Source organism: Eumetopias jubatus, unplaced genomic scaffold, assembly GCF_037043125.1.
Source record: "Eumetopias jubatus isolate StellerSeaLion01/CBP00866 unplaced genomic scaffold, mEumJub1_p1.0 scaffold_5, whole genome shotgun sequence".
NCBI classification, from domain to species: domain Eukaryota; kingdom Metazoa; phylum Chordata; class Mammalia; order Carnivora; family Otariidae; genus Eumetopias; species Eumetopias jubatus.
The window spans coordinates 84850652-84876412 of NW_028274811.1; the positions used below are offsets into that span (position 1 = coordinate 84850652).

Consider the following 25761-nt stretch of genomic DNA (forward strand, 5'->3'; position numbering starts at 1 on the left):
TGTTTTCTCTGGGTTGGCTCTCTGACAAGTTGGTGCCTACCATGTTCTTTCAGTTTAGCAACCTCAGCCAAAAGAGAACTTCCTAATTAGTTCTGGCAAAAATTTTGGGATTGAGTTTTAGTTGTCCAATTGGATCACATACCCATTCCTGAACTACTGCTTGGGGAAGGAAATATGCTGATTGTCCAGGCCTGGGTTATGTACCTATTCTAGGAACTTTGTGCTTATTTCAGGAACCTGAGAGTGGGAATGATTAGTGTCACTCAAACTACATGGATTCAAAATAAGAGAATGGTAGTTCAACAGAAGAAAATTGAGGTGCTGCTACCAAAAGAAGGGGAGTAAAATACAACACAGCTCTGTCACTTGTATGTACATGCAAACCGGTTAAAAAAAAACCCCAACTTACAATCTTGTCATTTATATATATATATATATAGCTATTACTACCTCATCTATTTTTCATCCAAAATCACATCACAAACAAGAAATTTTTTGTGAAAACATGATTTTAAATGGATGTAAAATTATATTTAAATATATTGCTTCATTTTAGATATTTGGCTTACCAGAATTAAATTTTGGTTAATCACAATTGGGTGTTACTTATTAGAGAAGTAGGAGGGGTAGAAGTGAGAAAGAGAAGTATGCACCATGAGCATGAGAGGCAAGGGAGATGCCTAAGACACATAAGACTGGCTTTCAGGGTCGTGCAGCTACAGGGTATGACCCTGAGAGTGAATGTCTCCATAAATTTGGCACCCTAGGCACACCTCTTACCTCATGAAGAGAAGCATAGTTAAGGAATAGGAACTATATTTTTACTGATTTTGAGTTAAAGATGGTAGCCTATGTGGTTGGAAGTTGGTGGGGAAGATTAAGGTGCACTAAAAAGTAGTTACTATGCATTTTCAACTTGTCTATAGGAATCTTTGCTGAGTTCTGATAGGAATCTTTGCTGAGTTCTGATGAGGATGATTGTATCTTTGAGGTAACATAAGGAATATAGTTTTTATTCAATGGTTTATATTAGTTTGATGAAATAAATGTTCCATTTAGAAATGCCACCAAGGAAGTTGTTACTTATTTTTAACCCAAACTATTTCAGTATCATATGGAAAATAGGGTTTTTTCATTGAAAAATAAAAATTACAGAAGCAAGTTGTATTGGAGAGTGACAAATAACAGATGGGTGCTTTGACTAGCTTCCTTGAGCAAGACCCTTGACACTGCACTGCTCAATGTTGGGCATGAAATCTTAGTTGAATAGTTATCTTTCTTGTTCTTAGGTCTTTGAAAATAACTGTTTCTATATCACAGTGAAAGACCAGAATGTGAAATTCTAGGTATTCTCAGCTGACCTTGCTGATAGAGAAGTGGCTAAAAAATTTCAAATTAAATGGATAGTTCAGTAATTTTGGGGTCTGTTTCTGGAGTGGAATTTGATAACATATGTAATATGTACATTTTTGTACACACTCATACATTTAGTTCTTTGGAAATCTTTATAAGTAACACTGTTTACTGTATTATATCTAAGGGGCTTAACTGAAGCTGTTGACAGCAGCATGATTAAAATTTTCATATTTAAGTATCATTTAAAGTCATGAATTTTACCATTTGATGTAAAAATTCTTGTTAAAGTCCTACTTTACACCGAAGTGTACAAGTCAGGGAAAGCCATAATTTACCTTGGAATTTCGTTCATTCGGTACTCACTTGTTTGGTGGCTACAATGTTCCAGAGATTGTGTAGGATGCTGGCTATAGTAAGATGATAATCCCTGTTCTCAAATCATGTCACAGTTTAATGGAAGAAGAGGGATGTAATAATACTCTTATTATATGTAGATTAGATTTCCCACCAGTTCTAGCTTTGGGAACCTTGCCAAATCTACAGGAGAACATATACTTATTTGGGGGGCCAAGAAGGAATCTTTTTGGAAATGAGTAAAAAGCTTAGAAGAGTGGGAGACTTGGAAGATATTCCTTACATACTTTGGCCAATTTCCTGACAGAGGGAAGGAGTAATCTTATTGGTAACCCCCATGAAATGTCCCCTGATTATTGTGAAAGTCAGTGAAGTGGCAGAAATGACAGGAAACAGAATAAGCAAACATTCTTATAACCAAGAAGTCGGGATTAGAAATACAAGGCCCTGAGGCAGAAAATGAGGCCTGGTGACAGAGCTGTAAACGACATATGTTGACATCAGTGATGAAGAAGAGAGCCAGTGACCAAGAAGCACCTTAGAAATTCTCCTAGTGACATGAATTGAGAGAACAGCCGACAGAGGAGTCAGGCTTTGGCATGCTAAGGCGTATTAAAGAAAATGCGTGTATGCTGGGAGAATCTTTCCCAAACCTTACCAGCCTTTTGAGAGTTTTTCTTACATGGTTAATTACTTCTTTAGGCTGTAATAATATTTTAACAAATGTACTTGCTTCTTTTGATGTGCTTCAAGCTCAAAATGATTTTTATGCTATGAAAATGGAGAAAAACATGAATTACCTATTCAAAACGGAATAGATTAGGGGAGAAGCTAAGATGCGTTACACATCGAGAAAGTTGTGGAAAGAAATGGGAGAGAGTAAGCAGGGGATGGAAAAGTTAGGTAAATATAGCATTCTTGTTCTTAATGTGGTGACTCTGATGCACTGTCACAGTTAATTTCCAACAGTAGCCTACTATACTCCATGTGCGCATTTTTACTTTTTCTCTGTCGTTAACGTTTCTGACTCCTTGAATTTCTTCTTGCAGCTCATGTTTTCTGGCCAGACCTGTGGTCATTCCCGTGAGACTTTACTGCACATTTTCTCAAGTGTCTTCCTCATCCCTAATGTATAATCCTTCAACATGGACCTGCTACTTTAGCTGAGATATGACCAGCAATGAATAGTAGTAAGGTAGGATTACTTTACTCTTCTTAGTGAATTACTAAAAACTGAAACTGTGAAACAGTTTTGACTTCTCTTGATTTTGTAGTGTTCATGTTAGATTATTTTACCTACACAATCATTCCATATTTGTTTTATGTATTTTTGCTTGTCATTTATCCTGCTGAATTCTGTCTCATTTGCGATGTAATTATTGTTTTTTTCAGCTAGCATTTACACTCAGCAGAATTCCAATCCATAACCCTTTCCAGCCTGTGTGTCCACTAGTCCTGTATTTTCAACCACATGGCACCAAACTGAGTATATCTTATTTTCTTCTCAGTCACTCCTCTTCTAGTTTCTGTGTTTCCATTAATAGCATTTGTTTAGTATAGTCATATATTCATTTACTATTTCATTCGTTGTTTGCTGTACATTGATAGGCTTCTATTACATATTGGACAGTTTGCTGCTTCTGGGGATATGATGAGTGAGCTGGATATTCCATCCTTATAGATGTATTTTAAAGTGGGGGCACAGGTTTAAAAATAAACTGACAAAATAATGATGAATTGTAATAAACTTTTTTGAAGGAAAGCAAAAAAGCAGATAATTTGGAGATAATGAGATAGGAGCTACTTTAGATAGGGTGGTCACAAAAGGAGTTGATATTTAAGATGAACTTATATATGAGAAGGAGCTATTTCAGGAGTAGGTGGTGTGTGTGTGGTGTTTTTGGTGGAGAAAGCATTCTCATTAGAAGGAATAGTGGAGTGAAATAAGTCAGAGAAAGACAAATACTATATGTTCTTACTCATATGTGAAATCTTAAAAAGCCCAACTCCTAGAAATAGTCGAATGGTGGAGCTGAGGAGTAGGGGAGATGGGGAGATGCTGGTTAAATGGTACAAACTCTCAGCTGTAAGATAAATAAGGTCTGGGGATCTGATGCACAACTTGGTGACTATAATTAACAATACTGTATTATGTACTTAAAATTTGTTAAGAAAGTAGATCTGAAATGTTATCACCATGTTCCCACACACACAATTATAATTACATGAAGAGATGGAGATGTTAGCTAACCTTACTGGGGTAATCATTTTGTAATGTATGCATAGATCCAGTCATCACATTGTACACCTTAAAACTTACACATGTTATATGTCAGTAATACCTTAATAAAGCTGGAGGCGGTAGAGGGAAAGAAGGAATAGTGGGTACAAGGACTTTGGAGCAGGAAAGCTTGGTGAGTTTGAGGAACAGAAAAAACCCCAGTGTGGCTGACTTAGTGAGAGAGGCAGAGATGGGCAAGAAGAGATTACAGAAGGGCGGGGCTCTGGGTGCCTGGCGGCTCAGCCGTTAAGCGGCTGCCTTCGGCTCGGGTCATGGTCCCAGGGTCCTGGGATCGAGCCCCGCATCGGGGCTCCCTGCTCCGCGGGAAGCCTGCTTCTCCCTCTCCCACTCCCCCTGCTTGTGTTCCCTCTCTCGCTGTGTCTCTCTCTGTCAAATAAATAAATACAATCTTAAAAAAAAAAAAAAGAAATATGCAGGGCTTTGAAGGGTTTGGTAGGAAGCTTGTATTTTATTCTAAATGATACCATCATTTGAGCTGCTGTGTGAGGAATGGACCGGCTGGGTGAAAGTGCAAGCTGGCAGTCTTAGGAGCTGAGGTGAGATAGTGGTGGCCTGAGAAGGTGCTAGCAACCTGAGAAAGAGAGATGGATGGATTGAAATGTATCTGAATCAGAATTTATGCGACTTTGAATAGTTTGGGTATGGAAATAGAACATTCTCAAGGATGACTCCAAGATTTTTGGGTTTTGAGCAACTGGGTGGATACTGGCGTCATGTCCAGAAACCTTTTAGACAACTATCTTTCCCATTATGTTAAAGACTGGTTATTTCACCAAAAGGGAAATTAATTATAATGTTAGAAATAATGTTATGCTGGAAATAAAACCATCTAGCAAGTTTGTCCTATGTTCTGGTTAATACTTTGTTTTGCTTTTCCCCCTGAAATTTAATTTATATGGCTTTTTGTTTTTATTTTATTTTATTAAAAAAATTTTTTTGAGTATAGTTGACACACAGTGTTACATCAGTTTCCGGTGTACAACAGAACGATTCAACAAGTTTGTACATTATGCTCTGCCCAGCACAAGTGTAGCTGCTCCATCTGTCACCACACGATGCTATTATATCATTGACTGTGCTCCTTGTGTGGTGCCTTTTAGTTTATATGACTTCTAATTAATTATGAATTTAATTTCATTTGACTTCAGAATGTTCTTGGAAGTGAAAATAATTGGCTAAACTTTGTATTGAATTTTTAAAAAAGATTTTATTTATTTTTGAGAGAGAGCCCATGTGTGCGCGTTTGCGAGCAGGAGGAGGAGCAGAGTGGGAGGGGCAGAGGGAGAGGGAGAAAAAACCTCAAGCAGTCTCTGAGACGAGTGTGCAGCCAGATGCAGGGCTCTACCCCACGAGCCTGAGATCACAGCCTGAGCTGAAACCAAGGGTCTGACGCTGAACTGACTGAGCCACCAGGCGACCCTACTTTGATATTGAATTTTAAGCCTTCTCCCCTCTGCTGTCTTTTTAAAAGAGATGTCTTAAAAATTATAAGCTAGTCTAAAATATCCCCAGACTGTTACCCAAAATTCTGATATATAATTTTATTGTTATTTTATTTTGCAAATTCTGGAGCATCCTATCATTAGATGTATATCATACTGTGTTCACTTGAAAGCACGTAGCTTGTCTGAACTCTTAGGAGGTTCATTTATTATGGTTTTTCTTTTTGTAGCTTCGTCAGAATGTATTTATATTCTGCCTATTAGGATAAGATATTTTAGGGGTAGGGTGCCTGAGTGGCTCAGTCGTTAAGCGTCTGCCTTCAGCTCAGGTCATGATCCCGGGGTCCTGGGATCGAGTCCCGCATTGGGCTCCCTGATCAGCGGGGAGTCTGCTTCTCCCTCTGCCCCTCCTCCTGCTTGTGTTCTCTCTCTCTCTCTCATAAATAAAAATAAAATCTTTAAAAAAAAAAAAGATATTTTAGGGGTAAACTGAAATTGAATAGATATTAAATCTTTCCAATTCTGTGTTACTTATTTCTTTTCTTTCTTTCTTTTTTTTTTAAAGATTTTTATTTATTTATTTGAGAGAGAGAGAGTGAGAGAGGGAACACAAGCAGGGGGAGTGGGGGGAGGAGGAAGCAGGCTTCCTGCAGAGCAGGGAGCCTGATGCGGGGCTCAATCCCAGGACCCTGGGATATGACCTGAGCAGAAGGCAGATGCTTAAGGACTGAGCCACCCAGGTGGCCCCTGTGTTACTTATTTCTTTTAAGTTAGTTAGTAGTCCTATCTTTCTTTCTTTCTTTTTTTTTTTGATGAAGAATTTTAAAGATATTTTCTCAAAAGAGAGGAATTACTATTTATTGTTTGTGTTCCATGTGACAGTCATTTGGCTAGCTGTTTTAAATACTTTATTTATCCTTAGAATAGTCCAATGTATTTTTCCACTTTGTGTATATTTATCTTTTGGGTTCTAGAGCTAAGAAGAAGTAGTAGAATAATGGAAATTTGTAGATGGAAGGACCTTGAAGTCATCTATTTCTTCCTCTTTCAGTTGAGACCTAGAGAGGTTCTGTGACCTACCCAGAATCACACAGCTGATTTTCACTTTTGCTGAGACTAATGCTGCTTGCACTCCTTATGTTTCATTCCAGCTGGCCTCCTCTCATGCGTTCTATCTTCCCATCCCCTCAACATCTCATTATGATAAAGTTCAGTGCTACAGAACAATGGAAAATATAGGACAGTGAACACCCATATTACCTTTCATCTGTATTCACTCACTGTTCACATTTTGCCACGTTTTCTCTTTATATATATATATGTATTTTAAAGATTTATATATATTACATATATGTTTTTAAAAGATTTATTTATTCTAGAGAGAGCGAGCACATGTGTGCAAGCAGGGGGAGAGGGGCAAAGGGGGAGGATCTCAAGCAGACTCTGCACTGAGGCAGAGTCCAACTCGGGGCAGGATTCCAGGACCTTGAGATCATGACCTGAGTCACAATCAAGAGCCAGCTGCTTAAACCCACTGAGCCCCCCAGGTGCCCCTATTTATATATTTTTAAAATTATTTGAAACTATATTAAAGAGATTATGATAATACAAAGTTTTTATCATGCATATCCTAAGAACATGGACAATTTCCTCCATGGTCGTAATATCAATATCACATATAGGAAAATTAACATTAATTTAAGAATATCTTTAATTAATGGTTCTTATTCAGATCTCCCCAATTGTCCCTAAAATTTTTTCCTGAGATTTCTAGATCCAGGATTCAATCAGGTTTCATGCATTGCATTTGTTTCTTATGTCTCTTTATTTTCTTTTAATTTTGAACAGTCCCTCTTTTTTGTTTTTCATGATTTATATTTTCTTTAAGAGATAGTTTGTGTATACTTATTGTCTCTCTTGGGAATTGTCTGGTTTCTTAGAACATTATTCATCCAAAACTTATTTACAATTTGCTTCTTTCCTTCCATTTCTCTGAGGTTGCTGGAGATAAAATTGTTTATTCCAAGCTTTTTTTTTTTTTTTAAACCCCATCATTCCAACATTAAGTAGACATTCACTGAGGTTTTTACATTTGGTTGCATTAAGTTAAGGATAAGAAAACTAGGAGATCTATGTTGTATTTGATCCACTGACACTAGTCAGCGATTACAATTCATTTAAGATGACAGAAGTCTGAAGGAGTTCCTCTACTACCCACTGTTACCCACCCCCCACCTTCTAACCAGTTGGTTATACCTAGGAATGTATATCTAGTCACCATGGACATTATAAAGCAGCAGCAGTCTAAGGTTTGGTCTTTGAAAAATGCACAGTTTCAAGCAGGAAGCAGATTAAAATGCAAATGATAAACAAGCACAGTAGTAGAGACAACCAGAGCTGGGCACGATGAGGAAAGATTTAGGCACCTGCTTGCTCTGGTACTTGGGTAGAGCTGGCATTCAGTGAGTGTTCTCCTTCTTTCCTTGCTTGCCTTTGAGTTTCAAGATTTGGTTGGTTTTCTTTAAGCATTATGTGGCATTTAGGAACAAGTGGTATTTTGGGGAGAAGCAGTAGGAGGTAACTTTTAAGCAGCATTTTTAGAGAGGGGAGATTCATATTTGGGTTGAGAGAATAGAAGAAAGTGTCAATGAGGAAGGGATACTCATGGTGGTTTAGGGAGGTCTGTGAGGTCTTTGACTTCTTTTTGTTCCAGCCAGGCTTACCTTACACTTGTGCTTCTGCTATACTTTGTACAGGGATTCCTTATAGCAATTATCGCTGTGTGTTAGAACTGCTTTTCCTTAATAAGCTCCCTCCCCGTGACGAGTCTTTTTTTTTTTTTTTTTTTATCTCTGTGTACCTAGGACCTCACTCAGTGCCTGGCATATTGTAGAAATTGAATAAATACTTACTGGATGAATAAATGAATGAATGAATGGAAGACTTTTACTAAGACCTAGTACAAAAAGACAGATTCCTTTGCTGGGCAGCCACAGTAATTGTTGGATCTGATTTGATCAATTCATTGTTGAGGTGCTCAGTTAGAGCTGGAATTTGTTCAGGAGCCTAGGAGAGGGACAGAGATGAAACCAGAGCACTCTATGAGTGGGAATATAATTGGGAGATTTTTCAGAGAAGTAACTATCATAATGTAAGCACCTTTGTCATTTTCTAAATAAAATAAATATATTTGAAAGAGAAAAATTTTTTATTATTAAGCATTCTGTCTGTGAAATTTGATTTTTACTAATATTCAGTTTTAAGATGTTTGTTGGGGGGGGCGCCTGGGTGACTTAGTAAGTTAAGCGTCTGACTCTTGGTTTTGACTCGGGTCATGATCTCATGGGTCGTGGGATTGAGCCCAGCATCAGGCTGTGTTCAGTGGGGAGTCTGCTTGAAGATTCTCTCCCTCTGTCCCTCCCCTCGCATGCTCATGCGCTCTCTCTCTCTAGTAAATCAGTAAGTCTTTAAAAAAAAGTTTGTTAGGAAGTCTTTTCTTTTCCTTATATTTTTTTTCATTATGAAACAAATACATGCTTATGATAAAAATACAAACTAGGAATACATAAAATAGAAAGTGACATTCTTCTCACTATTCCAGGTCTCAGTCTTCAAAAGTAGCTAATGTTAACAGTTTGATTTTTATGAATTTGGACTTCCAAAATATATATATATTTAAGAACACATGTTTATGTTTGTATAATTTTAAAAATAGGATCCTTGATGTACATGTTCTGAAATTTGCTTTTCCTACTTATCCTTTGAGTTTTACCTATGCTCCATATAATTCCAAAATTTGTTGGCTATATAGAAGGACAGAAACACCAGCAGAGAATAATAGCCTAAAATCAGAGTAATTAAATGTATAGGGAAGATAAAATTTAAGGAGCTCAGAGTAAGAAAAGTATCTGCTAGTTTTTATTAGTATAATTGCTGTTAATTTAGAAGTACTTCTTTTTGACTTGTTTAACCTATATGAAATTATAAAAGTAGTCATTTTTATATGATGCATTATAGAATAAACACACAAGAGATGGAGTAAAACTTTAAGATTTATTGAGTACGTGAAGAGACAGTCATGAATAGGACACACTGTCATTACTGAATGCTATGATAATAAAGAGTAGAGGCCAAGCAGCCTGCCTGGAGGAGGCGATATGAACACAATCCTGAAGTACTAATTAGCTAAGCTTTTTAAAAAAATGGCTAGAGGAAATGAAGAAGGATTGACTGGGAGCTGAGGGTTGTTTGGACAAATGCAATAGAAAGACAGAAGGTCAGGGGAATCAGTTAATTTAGTAAGTGTAGGGAAAGAAGTAGGGGGGTTACATGCCCCAGTTTGCCTGGGACAGTCCAGGTTTATATCTGTTGTCCTGGACTAATAAAGAGTAGCACCCCATTTTACTTAAAAATATGTCAGTTCTGGATGATCAGTGGCATCAGCCTAAAAGGGAGAGAATATGGGGGGGGGTCCTGATAAATTTTAGGGAATATAGTTCAGTCAGTGGATGGCTGGAGATCTTTTTGAGATTGAAGAGTATGTATAGCAACAGTTAACAGTACCAGAGAGATGGCACATAGTAGGTTATGGCCTAAAGCTAGAATATTAAAATTTACTGTTGGAGAGATGAAACAGTTTAGGATTTAGGCTGTGGGCGATAGCAGTGGATGGTTGAAATGAAGTTGGATTGACTGGATCTTTGGAGAAGAGAAAGACTATAGAGGTTAAAATCTCCATGGATGAAGATAAGAATTGGGTTAGAGAATAAGATCTTGGGGCAAATGGAGACTGAAAGGAAGATTTGGAGACAACAAAACTGGGTGGGATAGGACTTGTAAAGCTGAATAAGAAGAGATTTTGAATGAGATTGGAAGAGCAGTGATTTGGACATGACACTAAGGAATAAGGTTAATGTTACCCATCCTTCCACTCCCTCAGCCCCATGGCTATGGTTGGTACCATGTAGGGAATGTGTGGCCTCCACCTGTAAGCACTATGTTTTTGGGGATCCAGGTTTCAGATAGAGTAAGCAGTTGAAGGGTAGAGATTTAGGGAAATTTGTTTACAGACTGAATAGAATTCTAGAAGAACAATTTGGAAGGATATGACTTTAGAGAAAGGATGGAGCGGGAGTGCAGATTAGGCCTTGCCTATTCGGAAAAGACTGAATTATTAAAAGAAGCCAAGAATGGAACTGACTTTCCTCCATGTTCTCAACAGTGGCATGAGGTTTGTCTAATTCAGGTTCTCTGAGAGGCTTTATCATTGCAGGGTAGAAACTGGCTTTGGCTTAGTTCATTTGGATTATAATTTATGAAACCTTCTTGGTTGCCACTCTGCTACTGTATATCTTTAATGAACCTAAAGTACACATATGGATTTTGAAATTATTTTGACTTCTTCCTGTATTGCTACTCTCTTTGAAGGGAAAAAAATTGGCCTTAATTGGAACCCTGAGCTCTTTTATAATAATTAATCACTTAGGGAGAGTAAAAGGTTAAGAGGTATCTAAATTATGGTTATATTTCTAGAATTTAGACCATACAGGGTAGTATGCATTGTAGCCATACTTAATCTTTTAAATCTTTGTTCCCCTGTTTTCCTTCAGATTAACAGTGTTTCACCAGCATGTCCTGCGTTTTCCCACCTGTGTAACCTTGCTTATGTTTAAACTTCTACTTGGAAGGTAGCCCTCCTTCTTCACTTGCTCTTCTCTGTCCGGTCTTGTGTGGAGATGCTCTCTGTCTCTCATGCTTTATTAGTAATGATTACTTTTTTTAATAAGTCTCTCCAAAGCCAGGCACATTATATACCTCATCTCATCTAACCTTCATAACAACCCTGCAAAGTAGGTATTAGTATCCCAATTTTAAAGATCAGAAAACTGGGCTTCCAGAAGGTTAATTAAAATGTAGTTTTACAGCTATTAAATGGTGGAGTTAGCATTTCAACCCAGGACTGTCTGTTCCCACAGCCACCTCCTGCATGCACGTTTGCATACACCCATGTGCATGTGCTCTTTTCATAGGTATCCCTCCAGGCTTGTTGGAGATGTTCTTTCCTTTTTTTTTTTTAATTAAAAAATGCTTTCCAGTTTTCTTGAGGTATAATTGACATATAACACTGTGTGTGTTTCAGGTGTGCTGTGTGACACATGTATATATTGTGATGTGATGTTCTCTTCTTAATAAAGAATTTTTGAGCTCCCCTAATCAGCTGTGGTTTTTCCTTTCCCTATGTCTTTGTAGCACTTTATACCTTAGGCTTTTATGTTCTGTGAAGCCTTCCTTGATGGCCTCTAGAAATATGCATGCTTTGGGGCGCCTGGGTGGCTCAGTTGGTTGGGCGACTGCCTTCGGCTCAGGTCATGATCCTGGAGTCCCAGGATCGAGTCCCGCATCGGGCTCCCTGCTCGGCAGGGAGTCTGCTTCTCCCTCCTGACCCTCCCTCCTCTCATGTACTCTCTCTCTCATTCTTTCTCTCAAATAAATAAATAAAATCTTAAAAAAAAAAAAGAAATATGCATGCTTCTTCTGTATCCCCACCGAGTTTAGAACACATTTATATTTGTGAACCTGTTGAATTATATGGCATTTGTTTGTTTCCATGTTTGTCACCCTTAGTAAATTGTGGACTTTTGCGAATAGGGACTGTAATCTTATGGGTCTTGATATTCCTGGCACTGAGAAATATGTCTAACACATAGATGTTCAATACGTGTGGCTGAATGAATTTTGAATGAATTGTATCATTGTTACATATGAAGTTGTCTATTTATTCTTAATATACTGTAAGTATTTGAAGGTAGTAATCCAAATTTTATTTATCTTTGTACCCCTCACAGTGTCTTTCCCATGGTTACTCAATACATACTTGTTGGTTTATATTATTACTTTAAAACAAAGAAAAAAATTCTGTTAATAATTCTGCTCTTGGCCAATAATTTTAAATGTCAGTACTTCAAATACATTTTTAAAATTAAAAAAAACCAGTTCATTCAAAAATAAACATGTTGTTCATTTGTGTATAGCTTGTATAGTGTTCCTTTTCAGTGGAATATTATCATCCTTTAGTAGGCTGGCTGGACAATCCAGTGCCATTTCATTTGAATTAACTTTTATTTTAAATTAAGCTAAAAGCAACACTTTCAAATAAAGCATGAGAGGAGTTTTAAATACTGAATCTGTAGGGTGGCCAAGGTCAGCATATATTAACCGGTAATGAATGATGTTGTCTTTATAGTTAAACTTTGGTGACTGTTCATTCCTGCCTGTTTAACTGCTTATGAAAAAAACACCTCACTTTGTATTCATATGACGTCAGCTTTTTGGTTTGTAATCTTGGTTATTACTTGCGTACTTGGCTTTTTGTGACTTTGTTTCTGTCTTGCTGCAGGCAGCTTAATATTTTGTTCAAATAGAGTCACTGTTTCTGATTTCTGTCAGTACTGAAGCATATGAAATGTAAGAAATACCATTAGATAATTATATTTGTACTTTAACTGATTAATGATTTTATAGTCTTTATCAATGAACAAACATATACTAATAAAGTAAGTTGAACCATAAACTGATTTTGCTGGGTTCTATTAGTCAAGGGCTATAAATTCAAACTCATTGAATTTCTTGCCAGCTTGTGAAAATATCTCTTGGGGGAAGAATGAAATATTTCCTATTTCTATTACACAGTTTTTATTCACTTATTTGCAGATTTTTTTAAATTAGCATACCTTCGTGGTATATTTGAATCTCTTTGTCAATGTTAAAATAAAGGAAATAACTAAATAGATATTTTTGACCACAAGACATCATCTATGTTAAAATAAATCACCCTTATATGAAACAGAATATTCAATACAGATTAAACTTTATGCTATATAAAAACAACATTTCCATCTGTATTCTCAGAGAATGTAAAAGTTGCCAGTTGTGGAGCCAAAAGTTGAAAAACAGGAGACATTTTAGAATAAATACTTGCATATGCCCTTCTTCTTACAAGAAATACCATGGGAATTCTATTATCCTACTAAGGAAACTAGTTGTTTTATATTTTGCTATTTAATAAATTCCATTTTTATTTAAAAGTATGTGTAGATTTCTTTTATACAGCATGAACTTTTAATTTTTGAAAAGATAGCAATTTTTAATGGTTATTTTAAATTTTTTAATAACTCTGGCAAATTGAAAACTCAGCATAACTCACTTGATTCTTAACAAGCTGAATAAAACAAATTTAAATAAACCTAAATAGTCAATAGTTCATTAGTTTTGTTATTTTCACTTTTTAAAAGATGATATTTAAAAGTAGACATCTTTGCTAATAACATGCATGCATTTTTGTATAATACTGTTCCTGCCTCATTTGTACTATCTACTAAATTATAGATATTTTTATTTTAAAATTTTATTTACAAATCTTTTAAAAAATGAGTTTGTGCTTGCAATTATTTGCAGTAAATTGAATGCCTACTGTATCCTGGGTAGTAACTTAAGCCCCACTGATGTCAAGATGAAAAATATGTGATATTTCAGAGTTTAATGGGAGAAATATATTTCAACAAATAGCTAACACATACCATGAGAAGTGTTCTATTAATCATAGATACTTACATGATCCCTGAGATCTGAGAAAAGGGAACACCTAAGTCGACCTGGGGGGTTATGATTGTGGGGATAGTCACAGAAGCCTTCACAGAGAATACTACTTTTAAGTCTAGCTGCTGATAATTCTTCAGGCCAACAAGGGAGGAAAAGCATTTAGACTGAAGGAACATCTGCAAAGACACAGAGACATGTAAGGAACCATTAAGTAGTAAGGTGTGGTACTGTTGCTGAGAGGGGAAGGTTGGCTGGGCTTTGATTATCAGGCAGTGGAGTTGGAATTTCAACCTGTAGGTTAGGGTTGTAAAATTAATACCTAGTATTATTGAGTATCCTAAAGAATGAAGATTCTGAAGTAGGGACTGTGCGGCATGAGAGAGTGCATATAGAGTGCTGCATGGCTGTGTAGCTAATTCATTTAACAGGTATTTATTGCAGCTGTATGCAAGGCACAGTTTTAAGCACTGGAGATATACTGGGGGAACAAAGCAGAGTACTTCCCTGACTGATTGGAACTTACATTACAAATCTGTCTGTGATATAACAGTCCCTCTGACCCATTCTGTGTCTCTGTCTCTCTCTCTAATTTTTGGCTACAGCATAACTGTATGCTTTCCTTGCCATTTTTTTCATCTCCCATGGGGTTAACATAGGCAGTTCTTACCTATTATTTCTGGAAGAACGTAGCTGAATTTGTAATGCCCTCTCCACGTCTTCTTCTTCTGAGCTATAGTTTGAGATCTGGGCATAACTTTTTTCCAAATTGGAATTTCTCTTGAGGTAATTGTAGACTAACATGCAGTTGTATGAAATAATAATCCCTGGTACATTTTGTTCAGTTTCCCCCAGTTGTAACATTTTGCAAAACTATATATGAAACGACAGTCAGTATATTAACACTGACACATTCCGCCAATGTTATAGAAATATGAATTTTAATTGTACTCAGTTTTAGTTGTATTCATTTGTTGTGTGTATATTAAGTCCTATAAAATTTTGCTACCAGTCTAGATAGACTCATGTATCCACTACTGTCATCAAAGTATCAAACAGTTCCAATATTAATAGAATCCCATGTGTTCCTCTATTATAACTACACTTGCTTCCCCCCCTCTGTTCTGCAAGCCCTAAACCCTGGCAACCCTTATTCCGTCCTTTTTCCAAAATTTTGTCATTTCAAGAATGTTATATAAATGGAATCATACAGTATGTAACTTTTAGGGATTGGCTTTTTTCATACAGCAGGATTCTTGGGAGATTCATCCAAGTGGTTGCCTATATTGACAGTTTGTTCTTGTTCCTTTTTACTGTAGTTAGTATTCCGTGGTATGTATTCACTCATTGAAGGATCTCTGGGCTGATTCCAGTTTTTGGCTATTATGAATAAATCTGCTATGAACATTTTGTACGAGTTTTTGTATGAAGATATGTTTTCATTTCTCTGGCGTAAGTGTCCAAGAGTGCCATTGCTGGGTCATAATGTAGCTGGATGTTTAGTTTTATCAGAAATCAGAGTGGATGTACCATTTTGTCTTCTGACCAGCAACAAATGAGTGATCCAGTTTTTCCCATATTCCCACAACCATTTGGTTTTGTCATTATATTTTATTTTAGCCATTCTGGTAAGTATGTAATGATATCTCATTGTAGCTTTTTAATAATTTTATTTATTTAAGATTTTATTTATTTATTTGTCAGAGAGAGAGAGCACAAGCAGGGGGAGTGGCAGGCAGAGGGAGAAGCAGGCTCCCCGCTTAGCAAGGAGTCCGATGTGGGACTCGATCCCAGGACCCTGGAATCATGACCTGAGCCTAAGGTAGATGCTTCACCGACTGAGCCACCCAAGCGTCCCTTATTTTTATTTATTTATTTTTAAGTAGGTTTCATGCCCAACACAGGGCTTGAACTCATGACCCTGAGGTCAAGAGTCACACGCTCCACCATTGAGCCAGCCAAGCACCCCTCTCGTTGTAGTTTTAACTGCATTTCCCTGATGCCTAATTATGTTGAATATCTTTTCATGTGCTTATTTGCCATTTTTGTATCCTTTTCTGTGCAATGTGTGTTCATGTCTTTTGCTCATTTTCTAGTTAGATTGTTGTTGTTACCTGTTGAATTTGAGAGATTTTTCTTTATTCTAGATACTAGACTTCTGTCAGATATATCATTTGCAAATATTTTTTCAAAGTCTGTAGCTTGTCTTTTATCCTGTTCACATGGGCTTTCACAGGCAAAAGTTTTTACTTCTGATGAGGCCCAATTTATTGATTTTTCTTTTTTATGGATTATGTTTTTGTGTCAAATCTAAGAACTTTGCCTAGCTTTAGATCCAGAAGATATCTTTTTTTTCCCTAGAAGTTTTATATTTATATTTAAGTTCATGATCCTTTTTTTTTTTTTTTTTTGAGAGCATGTGCGCGCACGCGCGGGAGTCAGGTAGGGGGTGGAGGGGCAGAAGGAGAGGCAGAGAGAGAATCACAAGTAGGCTCCGTACCCAGCACAAGCTCGATCTCACAACCCTGAGATCACGACCTGAGCCGAAATCAAGAGTCAGACACTTAACTAACTGAGCCATCCAGGTGCCCCAGTTCATGATCCTTTTGAGTTAATTTTTGTGTGAGATGTTAGGTCCAGATTATCTCTCTGTCTCTCTCTTGCTCTCTCTTTTTTTTCTTGGCCTATAGCTATCCAGCTGCTCCCGTACCACTGAACTGCTTTTGGACCTTTGTCAAGAAGCAGTTGAGCATATTTGTGTGGATTTATTTCTGGGTTCTCTATTCTGTTCCACTGATCTGTTGTTATACTCTACGAGGATCACACTGTCTTGATTTCTGTGACTTTATATTAGCTTATTCCCCAAGATGGACATACTTCTTTGAATAATTTTTCAGCCTACTCTCTTTCTCCTCTTTCCAGAACTCAGATGATATAAATGTTGGATCTTTTGTTATTGTCACACAGGTCTCCAAGGCTTTATTCTTTTTTGTCAGTCTATTTTCTCTCTGTTGTTTGGATTGGTTGAATTCTTTTACTCTGTCCTTACATGCACTGATTGTACCCTCTTTCATCTCTGCTCTTCTAATGAGCTTATCTAGTGAGTTTTTTATTCCTGTTATTGCATATTTTAGTTCTGTAAGTTCCATCTGGTTATTTTTATAACTTCTATTTCTTTGCTTAGATTTTCCATTTTTACATTTGTTTTTAAGAGAATTTATAACTGATGAAGCATTTTTAAGATAGCTGATTTAAAATCCTTTTCAGATAATTCCAACATCTAATTCATCTCAGTGCTGGCATTAGTTGATTGTCTTTTCTCATTCAAGCTGTGATTTTCTTGGTTCTTGGTATGAGAGGTGATTTTTCAATTGAATCTTAGATATTTTATCTATTAATGTCAGAGACCCTGGGGTCTGTTTCAATGTTTTATATTCACAGGAAGTCCCTCTGTTTAGGTTTCGCATGCAGACCTTTTGGCCTATTTTTATGCGCTTTGGTTTCAATGGCAGTTAATTGTGAGAATCTTTGTGCTGTTATTTTGGTTTGCTTTGTTTGTCTGATATAACTAGGGCTCCCACTGGTTCCTGCTGGTGCTGCAGAGTAGAAGATGTTTTTCTTAGGCTGAGCTCCTAGATATCTATTGGTAGAAAAGGGCTAAGGTAGAATTTCCTTACTGTGCCCCCTTGCTGTCCTGATGTCCCTGGGCAGGAGAGGAAAGTCTTGAGCAGCAGCTTCAGCTGGGTTTGTTTTGTTGGTTCTGCTTGCCTGCTCTGGTATCTCTGGTGGGGAAGGAGGACCTCAGACCTGTGAGAACAAAGAGGTTTCCTGACTTGATAGCTGGGTCTCTTTGCTGGTTCTTCTTACCTCATTCAGTTTCTCTTTGTGGAAAAGGGGATTCTCAGGCCTAGCAGGTAAGGAGAGTGCTTCTTCTGGCTGTTTATTTTTGGTGGGGCTCACAAATAATTTCTCTTTTGGTGGTCTGGCTCTCCAGTTGTTGTCAGAGGGACTCCTATTGGATCCTGAGGGAGTTAGCCTACCTATATGGGCTGCCTTTTGTTACTAGACTTGAGGTTGGGAAAAGTCAGGTCTCGACCTCCTGTTGGGTGAGGAGAACCTGAGACGCTTAGCCTCTGCGCTGTTCTTCTAATCCTAGGGCCAAGGGAGGTTGCCTTCTATCCACTTTTCAGAGTTCTTCTTTGGTAGTCTCTTTCTTGTGTTTATAGTTGTGTTTTGTGTGATGGAACTGGGAAAAATGGTCTTGTGTCATCTTATCTGGACCAGAAGCTGGCTTTTACTTTTTAATTTTGGTTTCTTTGTTGTATGAACATGGAGGTGGTAGGGAGATATTGCCTGGGGCTGAGTTTGACCTTGTTGGGGGCCCTGAGATTTACTTTCTCTTATGAAATTCCATTAAACATCTTGTAATCCTGGATTTAATTTCATCCACCAGTTCTTCACAGAGCCTGGAATATGGCAAGCCAAACCTGCCCTCTCTGCATGTTGTAACGTCCTGTCCTGGTGCAGAGAGGCTTCTCTCTAGATATTTTCTTGACTGTCCCTAGGTTGGCCTATTCACTGCCTGCTTCTTTTCATATTGAAGCATCCAGTGTGAATTCTCAGGATTTTGTTAATTCTGATTCCTCAGAAACTCTTCTGGAAGTTGGGGTAGTGTTGGGCACATTGCCATAGTACCTAGAGCTCCAGAATTTTCTTTCTTTTCTTTGAAAGCATGCTGTGAAAGTTGTAGCATAAAGTTGGTTTTCACTCTACTTACTGATGATATATTTAAATTTTTGCTTTTTCTCAAAAACAGTTTTTTATTCTTTTTAGTTATTGGTGGTAGGAGCTTCTGAGATACCGCTTCACTATACCAAATTTATCCCCAAATTCCAATAATGACTTTTTTTTTTTTTTTTTTTTACAATTTTCACATCTTCCTCTGACATTTGGTATTGTAAATATCTTCTTTTTCATCCTGGCATCTATAACTCTACCAAACCTCTTTTATTTTTTCTTTAAAGGAGCTCCATATTCTCATTCTTCCAATTCTGTTGGTATTGTCAATATTTCTTATTAAAGCCTTGAAGTTGTCTTTGGATCATCTGTCTCTCTTTTGTTCCCTAAATTTATACACCACGTCAAAGATCTTTCTTCTTAATTCTCACTGATACTGTCAATTATAGATTCTCATTTTTCAAGTTATATATTGCTATGACTTATTGATTTGTCTTATGTCTCATTTTTTCCCCTCTCTTCAAGCTATTTTATCCCTAGCTTTCAGATTAAAATCTATCTCTATGTCCCTTTTTCTCTTTTTATTGCTGTAACATACAGATAGAAAAGTACATGAATCACAGGTGCTCAGCTTGATGAAATTTCACAAATCGAACATACTTATGTAACTAGCACCAGTAAATTAGTCATTAAAAAAATCACATTCATGATCATGTTATTTTGCCTTAAAAACCAATTAATTCAAGAAGTTTGATCCTTATTAGTTTCCCGCTAATCTGCTATTAGTTTATAGTGGAATAGCAGATAAACTCGTACGGCATCTCCCACTGCTTGCCACATATAGCTTGATTTTGGAGACATTTTTTTCTTTGCTTTACCTCATATTACCTCTCTTTTTTTTTTTTTTTTTTTTTTTGGTACCATACTGCTCCTACTTCCTGGAATACATTTCCTCTTTGACTTTTTATAATCTAAATCATGGTCATTTTTCACCCCTAATCTCAAATCTTACCATTTCTAGAAAACTTTTCTGGGCTGGTCTAGCTTTCATTATTTTTTTTTTCTCTTCAAAAATTCTTTATTTTTTGAATAGGTAGTATCAATACATTCACTTAGCACAAAATTTAAATGTACAAAAGGGTATATAATGAAAAGCCCTTCTCTCCCACTCCAGTGTCCCAGCCACTATGTGTTCTTCAGGAAATATTTTTTGTACTTATAAGGAAAATTAATTTCTATCATTCCTCCTCTTTTTTTATACAATGTAAGCATACCAAGTTCTGTGTCTCACTTTTTTCAGTTAGAAGTTTTTAATGATAGTTCCGGATCAATACACAAAAGATTTTCTCATTTTTTATTAGAACTGAATGATATTCCACTGAATGAATGTACCGCAATCAGATCTACCACGTATGATTGTGAAGGTTGGATACTGAACACATTCACATAGACCGTGATTTGAATGGCACTGCCTAGAATTGCTCAGTTAGAATCAGATGCAGCAGCCTTGATTGTAATTTACCTAGTCAGTTCCTTTTGATGGATATTTTTGGCTTCTTTTGTATTGTTATCTCAAACACTACTGAAGCAAATAGTCTTATTTATGTCATTTGCCTGTAGGATGTCATTCCCTTAATTCCTAAAGTATTTATAATCTCTACCAATTTAACAGTTAGACAAGGTCTTAATTTATTATGGGGTTGTTTTTAACATTTTTATCATTTGACATTCCTTAAGGAGTGGTACCGTAAATGAAATTATTTTCTATTTCTAGACCTAGAATATTGGTGTGTATAAGTACACCTTTAGGATGGGCTGGAGGGTTTCTCTCATAGCTGCCAGATTCTATTTCCTTTTTTATCCTTCTGAGCTCTTCATAATCCTTTTGAAGTTCCTGGTAATGGAAGAAAAAAATATTATCAAAGTTTAGATCAGGTATAAACAGGTATATTTAGGAGCAGAAGTGATATTTATCCCAAGTTATGGAATAAAATGAACCACAATCTCAGATATAGTTTTTAAAAAAAGGAAATTGTTTCACATTTTTTTGGCCTCAAAAATTATTCTTTATTTTTCCATTGAAAACATGGGATGAGATAGAATGTATCTTTACTGAGACTTAGATGAGCTGTAGGTAAAATAACAGAAAAATGTTCATTGTAAATTTTTGTATCCTATAAAGATACAGTGTATCTACTACATCCAAAGTGAAAAAACTGGAATTATCCTACTCCATATTAAAGTGAATAAGTCAATTACTTTGTATTGACTTAATTATGTTAAGGTCCATTTGGTGTCCTGGTTACTACTTTGGGAACTTGGATGAAGTGCAGTTTTTCACAACCTTTTTTCTCTTCTCTACTTATTTGATAGATCATAAAACTGGCCAGTTTTCTGTTCTGAAAAATTGTAATTTGTTCTCTATTTGGAAAACCCACATTTTTACCATTGCTTTAGATGGTACCACTGAGGTTAGAAACGTAAACCTCTTCTCATTTTTCTCTATAGCTTAGAGGATCTCAGATGAATTAACAAGAAAATGACTTCTGGTATGGATAAGCCAAAACTAAAAATAAGAGGTGTGTTTCTTCATTTCTTCTAATGGGCCCTGAAAGATTCATTGCCTGAAATTTTAGGAGTCTGGAGAGCAAAATAAATGCTATCATAGTTTTCAGAATTTATAGCAAACAAGCAGGATATTTTGGGGAAATTTCTGAGAACTGACCTTTAGGTGATCATAAGTTATGCTGTAGTGATTTTTTAAGCAACTTTATTGAGCTATAACTCATATACTGAAGAATTCACCCACTTAAACTGTGTAGTTCACTGGTTTTTATTCTGTTCACGGCGTTATGCCACCATCACCACAATCAATTTTAGAATAGTTTCATTGCCCCAAAATGAAATCCAGTATCCTCTGGCAATTACTCCTCATTTCTTCCCAAATTTGCAGCCCCAGGCAACTACTAATCTACTTTATATCTGTACAATTTGGGCATTTCATATAAAGAGATCATATAAAGAGATCATTGTGTCTAGGTTTCTTTTACTTAGCATAATGTTCACAAGGTTCATCCATATTGTAGCTTCTATCAGTAATTTTTTCCTTTTCATTGCTAATATTATGTTGTATGTAGATATCATGTTTTATTTATCCATTCAACAGTTGATGTATATTTGGATTATTTCCACATTGTAACTGTTACGAATAATTCTGCTGGAACATTGATGTACAAGTTTTTTGTGGGCATATGTTTTCATTCCTCTTGGATATATACCCAAGAGTGGAATTTCTGGGTCATATCATAGCTCTGTTTTTAACTTTGAGAAACGGCCCCATGTTACATTTCCACCAGCAGTATATGAGGGTTCTAATTTCTTCACAGTCTCCAACACTTGATATTATCTGGCTTTTGATTAAAGACATTCTAGTGGTGTGATATAGTATCTCATTGTGGTTTTGATTGGTATTTTCCTGATGGCTAATGATATTGAACATCTTTTCATGTGCTTATTGGACCTTTGTAGCTCTTGTTTGGAGAAGTGTCTATTGCCTATTTTATTTGGTGTATTTGTCTTTTTATTATTGAGTTGTAAGAATTCTTTATATATTCCAGATAGAAGTTCCTTATCAAATAAGTATTTGCAAATATTTTCTCTCATTCTGTGCTCTTTTCACTTTCTTAATGATGACCTTTGAAGTATAGAAGTTTTAAATTTTGATTAAATTCAATTTATGTATTTTAATTTTGTTGCTTTTGCTTATGGTGTCTTATCTAAGAAACTATTTCCTGAGCCGTGGTCACAAAGATGGTCTACTCTGTTTTCTTCTGAGAGTTTTATAGTTTTAGCTCTGATATTTAGATCTATTATCCCTTTAGAGTTAATTTTTTTATGTATGGCATAAGGAAGGCATCCTGCGTCGTTCTTTTGCATGTAGAAGTTCAGTTTTCCCAGCACCATCAGTTGAAAGACTTTTTTTTCTAAATGAAAAGATGTGGCACCCTTGTAGAAAATTATAAATGTGAAGATTCACATCTGGACCCTCTCTTCTATTCCGCTGATTTCTATGTCTGTCTATATGCCAGTACCACATTGCCTTGATTATTGTAGCTATTCATTCAGTTTTGAAATCAGGAGGTGTGAGTCTTCCAGCTTTGTTCTTTTTCAAGATGTTTTTTTAAGATCAGCTTTTCAATTTCTTTAAAAAAAATCCATATGTTAATATGGATTAAGTTAAAGCTGTAGATCAAATTGGAGAGGATTGCTTTTTTAACAATATTAAGTCTTTTGGATCCATTAACAGAGTCTTTCCATTTATTTGGGTCTTCCTTAATTTCTTTCAACAATATTTTATAGTTTCAAGAGCACAGGTTTTTAACTTACTTTATAAAACTTATCCCTAAATATTTTAGTCTTTTCGATGCAGTCATATATAGGAATTGTTTTTTTAATTTCATTTTCAGATTGATCCTTGCTAGTGTATAGAAATATAATTGATTTTTGTATATTGATCTTGTTAATGCTAGTACTTCTTTTTTATTACATTCCTTAGGATTTTGTATATACAATCTCATGTCCTCTGCAAATAAATATAGTTTCACTTCTTTCTTTTTCGATTACCATGGAAATTATTTCATTTATCTCATTGTAATGGCTAGAACCTCCGGTACAATGTTCAGTAGAAGTGGAGAGAGTGGACATCCTCATCTTGTTATCCTGATAGTGCAGTGAAAGCATTCAGTTGTAGTGATTTTTTTTTTTTACCCTAAAAGGAATAGGCCATAACTTTCCTTTGAAGACAAATTTCCTTTTGATTTGACTTTTTTTCCCCTTCTGTTTACATACACAGATATGTGCTGATTAGAAGGCTCACAGTGCAGTGTGGAGGATAAGACAGTGCCTTACAAAATGGGGTTTGGGAGTGACCTGAAGAATTCACATGAAGCTGTGCTAAAATTGCAAGACTGGGAATTACGGTTACTGGAAACAGTGAAGAAATTTATGGCCCTGAGAATAAAAAGTGATAAAGAATATGCATCTACTTTACAGAACCTTTGTAATCAAGTTGATAAGGAAAGTACTGTTCAAATGAATTATGTCAGCAATGTATCCAAGGTAAGGAGAATAATTTCATTATTTATTGTGTATAGCATCATAATTTTTCTTAGGGCAAATAGATCATGCTGTTGAGGGAGCATACCCAAATTAGCATTCTAAAGCAGTGGTTCCAAAATCTTGCTGATTATCAGAATCTCATGGGAGAAAGTTTCAAAAATTACACATTTTATGCCCTACCTCCTGAATCTGAGTTGGTAGGTCTGAAATTTTTGAATTTTGAAATTAAAAATTGATGTCTAGATTATTGTAATGATTTTGGTTTGAGAGCCATTTTTTACAAATTTTGTTTTCTTCATTACCCTATTTTCTTGCGTGTCTTGAGACCTGCTATTTTCTTTTGACACAAGCTTTTATCATAACCCACCTTCCCTGAATTCTTCTGTGAATCATTTGTGTAGTGAATCACATGGAGTATTTTAACACATAGTGTTCTTTGCTATCATTCATCTTACTAAAATAATAATGTACTGCTGAGGTAATCACACTAAAAAATTCTTTGGATAAACAATATGTTTTTTTAACTCTAAGATTGTAAAAATATAATATAAAATTTAAAATTAAGCACCACAAAAATAAAGGCCAAATTGCACTGTTAATTGCTGTTGGAAGGCATTAAAGATGAAATATTACACACCTTAATCGTTCTTAGATTTCTGCTCTATGTATTTCCATTGTATTACTTAAATATCATATTTCACTATACTTATTCAAAGTAAAGGAAAGTCTTCCTTGTTTTACTTTGGAAAGTTAAAAAAATTAGTGTGTTTCTTTTACTAATATTTCTTAGGATTTGAGTAAATTGTAGAGGAAATTGTTTCCAATGGAATGTGTGTGTGGTGTGTATGATCCGCTAAGGATCTGTGATTTCGTTGAGAACCCCTTAATGTTAATATCTTTAACTTCCTTCCCTAGGCTAGTCAGGTTCCCCAAAAAGGAATTCTCTAGTCTCTAGTCTGAAGATGGGGTTGCCAGACATAGCAAATAAAAATGTAGGACACCAGTTAAATTTTGCATGTGATATTTGGGACACACATACACTAAAAATTATTTATTTTTTATCTGAAATTCAGATTTAACTTGTCCTGTGTTTGGTTTGACTACTCTGTTATGTTACGAGAATTGATAGGGAAAGTAGGTTGAGTGTTCTAAGAGTTATACTTTAGTTAATCTTCCTGTTTTTGGTAAGCTGCCTAATGTCTCTTAGTCCAAAGGCTCTCTGGTTTATTTTTTCCTCTTGTTTTCTTCTGAATTGGGGGAAGAACAGTTGCATGTTTGTGTGGGCTGAGCAATAGAAATGAGAGTTCTGTCTGCTCCTTATATAGACTTTGAATCGATTCCTCTGTTTCAGTATCGTCTCAGCTTCTTTCATATAGGTTTCTCCAGTTTCTGAGCTTTACTGGAATTATAGGTCTGACCCTATAAATTGGCCTTTTCTTCTTTTTTTATTGAGAAATAAATGACATACATGCATTCCTATTTAAGTTTAAGTTATACAGCATGATGGTTTGATTCACAAATATTGTGAAATTATTACTACAATAGGTTTAGTTAACATCTGTCATCTCATGTAGATAAAATAAAAAGAAAAGAAAAAAATCCTTTCTGTGATGATAACTCTTAGGATCTACCCTCTTAAGTTTTCTATATATCATACAGCAGTGTTAATTATAACCATCATGTTGTACGTTATACACCTAGTACTTACTGATCTTTTAAGTAGAAATTTGTACCTTTTGACCACCATCTCCGCCTACATGGCCCTTTCTTCTTGACCTACCCTTTGCAGAACACTTGTTTTCAACATTTCTTGTTGAAATAATCTCAAATTAATTACCATTGACCTACTTTTTATTT

General features: G+C 35.9%; 1 protein-coding gene across 2 annotated transcripts in view; it reads left to right on the forward strand.

The window, feature by feature from the left end:
• The window catches only part of FER (FER tyrosine kinase), a 427371-nt gene that overhangs the window by 16068 nt on the left and 385542 nt on the right, over positions 1 to 25761 (forward strand). Inside the window, exons 2-3 of one of the 2 annotated variants that reach the window (XM_028102607.2) lie at positions 2760 to 2905; positions 23639 to 23904. In XM_028102607.2, coding sequence (XP_027958408.1) covers positions 23698 to 23904 — 207 coding nt within the window. In that variant the 5' untranslated portion in view covers positions 2760 to 2905; positions 23639 to 23697. The remainder of the gene's footprint in view (positions 1 to 2759; positions 2906 to 23638; positions 23905 to 25761) is intronic. The other variant, XM_028102608.2, reaches the window with a different exon arrangement.